Here is a 7,624-nt window from a genome sequence, read left to right as displayed (position 1 = left end):
CCACCCTCCGGCCAAGTTCTGATAAACTAATTTATAACCAGGTACTTGTTATTTAATGTGATTTAATTTAACCTCTCAGGAGTATATTTGCATTTGAAGATAAGCCCAGAGAGAGTTTGGTAATGGTGGAATTTCAGACATTGACCCCCAGATGTGGGGTGGGACGGTGGTTTTTTGGAAAGTTTCTTCCAAGTAGATGACTGCCTACTTGGTTCATTTTACCCAGGTGTAAGTCTGTTCTTTGATCAAATTAATGTAGGATTTCTCAGGCTTGTTGAATAATATGGGGCACCGATGACTTCCCTCTTTTGCCTCTGTATAGAAAACCACATGAGTTCTGGGTGTAATGTAGCAGCATCTATAGAAAAATAAATGTGTTTTATACAATTAAAAAAACCCCCAAATCTCTGCTTTTGTGTGCAAGAACAGATGTGGGGTGGGTCTGGGCTGGGTGGTCTCTCTAGGGCTGGTTGTCAGGCAGAAGTTATTTAATTTCAGAACCGCCATATGCAGTTTTCTATGGCCACTGATTGCCTTGGCTGGAAGGCAGAATTCCTATAGCCAAATTTTAGCCCCTTGTATTTTTCTTGTCACCTCTTCCCTTGTCACAAACCACTGCAGAGATCACTATTTTTGATCACCATATTTTGGTTCTGAACCAAAAATTAAAGATGGATGCTATTCCACAGATGAGCACCCATCTTTAATCCCAGATCTGCCTGTGGTCCGGCATCTCCTATTTGTTCCAAGAGCTGATGCTATCAAAATAGGTTTTGCCAGAACTGCATAAAGAAAGCATAGTTTCCATACAGATTTTTAGGCAATTCATTGAGATGCCTGCATATGAAGTTCTATGTTCCTTCAAACTACCCTATTATGTTTTTCCCACCTTCTCTCCAAGTCATTGGGTATGGACAGTTTCCAGTCTCCCTGGTTCAGGATTTAATCCCAGAATCCTAAAGCATCACACTGGGAGGGACTTTAGAAATCACCCTATTTTACAGATGGGGATACTGAAGCCCAGAGAGGGATGGCCACTTAGCTAAAGTCATTCAAGTATTAAATGGCCAAGCCAGATTTGAACCAAACTTCGGGGTCCCCAGATGGTTGTTCTTCCTGCTACATCCCCAGAAAAGGGCTTGCTTTGGGGCCCATTCCTATCTGGTCTTTCTTTCAAATCACCAATTAAGGAGGGGGCTGCCTAGAGGCCATATACAGAAAGCAAAGAGACTCCTGGGAAAAAGGGAAATGTCTCTTCTATTTCTCTTCCTCCTCCCATGGCCACTGCTTGGGTATCCAGTTGGTGAAAGGAGTAGTGGTTGATAGAAGGAAGGATGCCCAGCAGGCTCCCGTACGATGCTGAAGAGCCTGACCATCCAGGAGAATGGGGATATTCTGAAGAACACTAGCCATCCCAGGTAGACAGAGAACATCTATGTCGCTGAGCCTCCTGTATGCAGGGAGGACCTCAGGTCTTGGGGAGAGAAGGCATCCTGGGGTTGTCCAGTCCAGCTCTGCCCTCCAGCAGAAGCGGTGGCCCAGCCGGGAGGGCCGGGACCAGACTCGAGGGGACGTGGACCCTGTTTCCCAGCACCAGGCTCCTATTACCCTGTAACATGGCCTCTGACATCCTTTCCTTGGAGAGTCTGCTAGGAACCCCAGGTGAGCTCCTCTAGGAAAAAGGGATATAGGAAGGTTGGGTCAGTCTCTTTCTGACTCCTCTCCCATCCCCAACTAGGATGGCATATAATTGTTCAAGGCCTAAACTATGGAGCCGAACTCCACTGTGTGTGCAGTGGAGATGGGAAAACTTCGACCTATGTACAGACCGAGGTATGCAAGCTGGCCCGGTGATGTCACAGATAGACATATGGCCACTGGTTTATGCTGACTGTGGCCCTGAAGGCTGCTGGGACATTTGATGCCAAAATCCCATCTGGTTTCTGGAACCAAAATGGTTCTTAAACAGCATCAGCCGGCACCAGTTTATAGTCTGCATCTCAAATGGAACATCTTTGGTTCTGTTTGTAATTTTTTTCATTTTTTCCCCATTCCTTTCCAGGTTTTTTGTTTTTTGCCTTTTGTTTTTTTTTTAAAGAACTCAAAGTTTTTGATTTTCAAACAAAGTCTGTTCAGGGAGGTCTCTCCTCCTTTCTGGTCTGATGGCATCATATGCTCATGAGTGGGAATACCAGAAACAGAGGGTAGAAGGGAGGCGCTGGGCCCAGGGCCCTGCTGTCCTCAGCAGTCAACTGGGAGAAGGACTGTGGGCTGAAGAAAGTGTCCTTGGAGGTCTCTGTAGGTTCCTTTCTTAACCAGCCCTTCTGTTGGGGGCAAGAAAAGACATCCTTGTACTGCGGAGAGGAAAAGGGGTTCATTTTCCTTTCTTTCCCTTTCCTCCTTTTTCTTTTTTTCTTTTTAAAAACATTTTTTCTTTTTTTCTTTCTTTTTTCTTTAAATTTTTTTTTTTTTTTTTTAAGAAAAAGGTAGCTTAGTCCTGGCTGAAGGCTGCTGGGAATCATTCAGTTTACTGTGGGCACCTGGTTCTGATGCAGGCTGAACTCTTTGGCTTTGAGGCGGAGGCTGGCGATGCTGTTGGCCATGTTGACCCCCTGAGTGGGAGTGGTTGTCCCCCCGGGGCTGTAGGATGGCACCGTGCTGGAGTAAAGGAAGGAGGAGACATAAGATATATGAATCACTCACAGCCTTGGCCCCACCACTTCTTACTCTCTGGTGATTTCCCATTCTTGTCCTCCTCTCTCTGTTCACTTTTCTATCTTGGCTTTCTCTTTAAATTAGACAGGATCTCAGATCTGTCCCTTCCCTCTCAGAAATGCCAGGAGATTGGCAGGACTTGGGGAAGAGTTAGAATCCTACACCTTTGAGTGAGGGGTTGGGTAACCTTTGAAGTCTTAGAAATATGGAATTTCAGAGTTGGAAGGGATTCTAGAGTTCTTCTCTGATAGTTAAGATTCCCAGAAAAACTTTAGTTCCCCACCTCCCCTGCCATCTCAAGTAAGAATAAGGAAGGAGGAGGAGGTGGTGTGAGGGGAGCCCTGACTAGACTTTTTAACTCCCTGCTCTCCCCGTGCCCCACTTCCTCTCTTCCCTTCTTCCCCTTCACACCGGCAAGCCCATCTCGATGTTCTGGACAGGCGTGGAGCTGCCCCCGCAACTGGCTCTGGAGCCCCCATCAGCCGGTGCATCTCTGGCAGGAGGGTGTGAGTGCCCAGAGCTGCCAGCAGCTGAGCTGAAATTGAGATTAGAGAGTGATCAGAACCTATGGGCTGGAGTGTCCAGAGGGGAGCCTAGATACCAGAGCAGGCCCTTCCCTATACAGCTGGCCTGATGAGCCAGACAGAGTCCCAGGCCCCCATCTCATCTCCCTTTCTGTCTTAGGATTCACTGCAATTTTCTAGGCTTTCCTGACAGTCATTTAGAAATCTGTTTTCCAGAATTGATCCCCTAAAAGCCATCTAATAAATCTCTTAATCTCTCTCTCTCTCTGTCTCTGTCTCTCTGTCTCTGTCTCTGTCTCTTCTCTCTTTCCCTCGGTCTCGTCTCTCTGTGTCTGTTTTTTTCTCTGTCTCCTCTATTATTTTCCTTCCCCTTTCTTCCATTTATTCCATTCCATTTCTCCTTTTCTTTCTCCTTTCCTCTATGATCCCTTTCCATCTTCTTCTCTCTCTGCCTTTCTTCTTTTTTCTTTCCCTTTTCTCCTCCCTATTTCCTTCTGCCTCTCCCACCCTCCCCTTTCCCTCTCCCTCCTCTCATTCTACATTTTCCTCTCATTTTTCTTTCCTCTCTCCTTGTTGTCTTCTCCCTCTCCCTCTTTTCCCTTTTGATTTTCTACCTCCTTCTTTCCTCCTTCCTTTTCCTTTCCTTATATCTCTCCCTTTCCCTTTTCCTTTCCTCCCAATCCTTCTCCACCCTTTCCTATTTAATTGTGCCCAAATGGGTGGAGCCTGAACTAATCTGTTCTGGGATAGGGGTTTCCCACCGGTTTAGATTTGGAGTTAACCAAGCTCAAAGTCTTTCATTTCTCTGTACAGGAATTCTTTGCTTTGGGAGGCTTACTGTGCCTCCCAAGGAATAAAACAAATTGGGCCTTGAGCAGTTACTTTGAGAATTGCCCAGTCCCCTTTTGCTCTCCATTTTGGGGGTCCTTGCTTCCCCTTCTTCCCCAGACTTCAAGAGGACTTGTTTCTCCTCCCTTTGCTCTCTAGCTGACCCCCTGCCCACCCCAGCCATGAAATCCCTGGAAGGTGGGGTGGGGAAAGGGCAGGTTCAGAGCCCGGGAAGTCTCACCTGTATGGGGAGGTGGTCGTCCAGGACAAATAGTCTGAACTCAGAGCCGTCGGCCTAGGCGCCATCGGCTGCTCGATGGCGGCTTCCTGGCTATAAGACTTGAGGAGTGAGGCGGACCTGTTGGCCAGCATTGCTCTCTCATTCCGTCGGAACTTTGCCCGCCGGTTCTGGAACCATACCTGGGCGGAGATCAGGAGGCACACAGTCAGGAGGGGAAGGAAGGAGACTGGCTGTGAGTCTGGGTGAGCCACGCCCTCCGTGGCGGGTCACAGCCAGGGATGCTCAGCAAGATTACTGAGTTTATCTTAGATGGGAGCAAAAGCAAAGCAAAAAACCAAAAACCAAAACCAAAACCCAGAGATGCTCTAATGGTGGGACCGTAGGCACGGGGCCAGGAGAACCTTTGCAGAGGCCACAAGGAAGTTGTCCCCTTCCTTCCCAGGGCCCGTTTCAGTCACAGAGCTTGGAGATCCCCTGCGCCGAGCCCTAGGCCACCGCAAAGCTTGCCCGGTCCCAGCACCTGCGCCGCCTCCCGCGGGGAGCGGGCGGGCGGCCCCGCTGCTCTCACCTGGACGCGAGCCTCGCTCAGGTTGACCCTGCGGGCCAGCTCCTCTCGGACAAAGGCGTCGGGATAGTGCGTCCTCTCGAACACCCTCTCCAGGGCTTGCAGCTGGCTGCTGTTGAAGGTGGTTCGGTTTCTGCGCTGTTTCTTCTTCCTCTTGGCGGCCCCCCTGCTGGGGCTGAGGCATTCACCTGCAGTCACAGAGAGAGACGGTCGGAGAGCGCCTGGAGGCGTGATGCCCCTCAGAAGCCGGCCCAGATGGGCGCCGTCCTCGCCACCTCCTGCCGTGGGTGGAGCAGGATGATGGAAAGGAGGCAGCCAGATTTAGAGCGCGGGCCCGAATTCAAATCCAGCCTCGGACACTCACGCTGGGTGGCCCTGGCAAATCACTCAATCTCTGTTTGCCTTAATCCACAGGAGAAGCAAATGGCAAAACACTCCAGCATCCTTGCCAAGAAAACTCCATACAGAGTCAAGACTCATTGAACAACAAAAATGAAGTTGTTGGCCTTGGGCTTGGAATGAGAAGAACCGGCCTTTGCCGCTTATCCTCTCTGTGGCGTTGGGGAAGTCTCTTCCCTATTCTGGACCTCACTTTCCTCATCAGAAAAATGAGGTGATTCTAAATGATCTTCTAAGGTTCTTTCCAGTTTTAAATAATCATTACTAAATGGGATACTTTAAGGTTTACAAAGTGCCTCACAGATAGTATCTCATTTATCCTCCTAGCAAGCCTGGGAGATTTGTGCTATTACTATTTCCATCTTATAGAAAAGGAAAATGGGGCATTTTAAGGTTTGCAAAGTACCATATAGATCTTATCTCATCTATCCCCTTAGCAAGTCTGGGAGACTTGTGCTATTACTATTTCCGTCCAAAAGAAAACTGAGGTAGAAAGAGATTAAATGATTTGCCTAGAGTCATACAGTTAGCAAGCATCTGTGGCTGCATTTGAATTCAGGTCTTCCTGATTCCAAGTCCACTGCCTTTATCTGCTGTTCCACTTAGCGTGGGTATATGATATGAATCCTCAGATCCTATGATGCACTGTTGTATCTTTCCCTCTTATTAAATTGTAAAGTGATTATTGAGAGTGAGTTCTTGCTGTAAGACCCATTCACTTCACTGACATTTTCACTAAATCCAGAGAAACTAAGGAAACTCCACTTAGTGGAGGGGACTCTCCCAGTAACAAATCGATTACTATCTGTCCCATGGAAGGGGATATCTGTCAGGAATCCACTGTAGCATCTGAGATTATAAATTCCTGGAGGTGGAGAATTGTATCTTCTCCATCTGTGAATTCCCTTCTGTAACCCAGAACAAGGAAAGCTTTGCCCATAGTTGGTGATTAAAAATTCAAAAAGCTGAACTGATTTGAACTAAATCCTTCCAAAGTCCCACGACTGCTGACATCCCAGATAGATGGCTTTTAATGCTCACAAAGCACTTTCACACCAACCCTTTGAGGAGGTAGCACAAGTGTTACAGTCCTCACTTTATAGGTAAGGAAAGTGAAGCTCAAAGAGAAGGCTTAAATTAAATGACTGGCTTGGGGCTACACAGCTACCAAGGATCAGCAGTGTTGCTTGTTCCTAAATTGCAGGATCTTTTTCCTGCACTAATTCCCTTTCTCATTTTATTTTCTTTCTCATTTTTTTCCTTTTTGACTTGATTTTTCTTGTGCAGCAAGATAATTATATAAATATGTATGCCTATATTGGATTTAACATTTTTTTTTTTACCATGTTTAACATATATTGGATTACTTGCCTTCTAGGGGAGGGGAAATTGGAACACAAGGTTTTTCAAGGGTTAATATTGAAAATTATCCATGCATATGTTTTGAAAATAAAAAAGCTTTACTAAAAAACTAAAACTAAAACTAATTCCCTCCCTGCAGATAACCCAGATGGGAAGTCAATCTGTGACCAACTGGGCTCATTATCTTCAGAACGTCAGATCATCTTTCAGCTACATTGGTCATACATTTTTCCACTGCCCAACACCCAATAGTGTATTTCTGGCACTTGAGCAAGTACTTCTCCAAATGCCCCCAGTTACCTCTCAGCTCAAAAGTCTGGTCTTGGGGCAGCTAGGTGGCGCAGTGAATAGAGCACCAGCCCTAAAGTCAGGAGGACCTGAGCTCAAATTTGATCTCAGACACATAACACTTCCTAGCTGTGTGACCTTGGGCAAGTCACTTAACCCAATTACCTCAGCAATAATAATAATAATAAAAAATTTTAAAAGTCTGGTCTTGATCCTCTCCCCTCCCCAACCCCAATGACCTTTTAAAGATAGATTCAGTTGGGAGGGAAGAGAGTAGACCTTTTGACACAAAACTCATGGGAGGAGAGACTTCAGGACACTCTTCCATTGTGGAGAAAAGGGGTTCTGGGACACTGACCCCACAAGCATTCATCCTGGGAGTCCTGGAAGGTCTCACCTGGGGGATTGAGATGGGAGCATGCATTTTAGGAAGGAATTTATTGGATACAATAGCTAGGGGGAAGGAAACTGAGGCCCTTAAGCAGCTTAAAAAAGAAGTGATACAATTATTTCTACCTCCTGGTGAATGCAAGAGGCACCACCGAAATTTTTGTGTCACAAAACAAAACTCTGTGGTTTCCATCCTCCAACCTAAGAAAGTCAAAGTAATTTTGCTGAAGCACAGGCCTGACCACAGCATTCCCCTACTCAAAAAATATCAGTAGCTCTAGGATCAACTATAATGTTTGTTGGGCCATCTTA

The 7,624-nt window shown here is 46.6% G+C and overlaps 1 protein-coding gene across 2 annotated transcripts in view; it reads right to left on the bottom strand.

The window, feature by feature from the left end:
• Window positions 1-2,463: 2,463 nt before the first annotated feature.
• PRRX2 (paired related homeobox 2) overlaps window positions 2,464-7,624 on the bottom strand; it is a 64,198-nt gene continuing 59,037 nt past the window's right edge. Inside the window, exons 2-5 of one of the 2 annotated variants that reach the window (XM_031954802.1) lie at window positions 4,877-5,061; window positions 4,309-4,487; window positions 3,127-3,250; window positions 2,464-2,658 (exon numbers count right to left, since the gene is read on the bottom strand). In XM_031954802.1, the coding sequence (XP_031810662.1) occupies window positions 2,476-2,658; window positions 3,127-3,250; window positions 4,309-4,487; window positions 4,877-5,061 (671 nt within the window). In that variant the 3' untranslated portion in view covers window positions 2,464-2,475. The remainder of the gene's footprint in view (window positions 2,659-3,126; window positions 3,251-4,308; window positions 4,488-4,876; window positions 5,062-7,624) is intronic. The other variant, XM_031954803.1, reaches the window with a different exon arrangement.

Source organism: Sarcophilus harrisii, chromosome 2, assembly GCF_902635505.1.
Source record: "Sarcophilus harrisii chromosome 2, mSarHar1.11, whole genome shotgun sequence".
NCBI lineage: Eukaryota > Metazoa > Chordata > Mammalia > Dasyuromorphia > Dasyuridae > Sarcophilus > Sarcophilus harrisii.
This window is presented reverse-complemented; position numbering and strand designations above follow the sequence as displayed.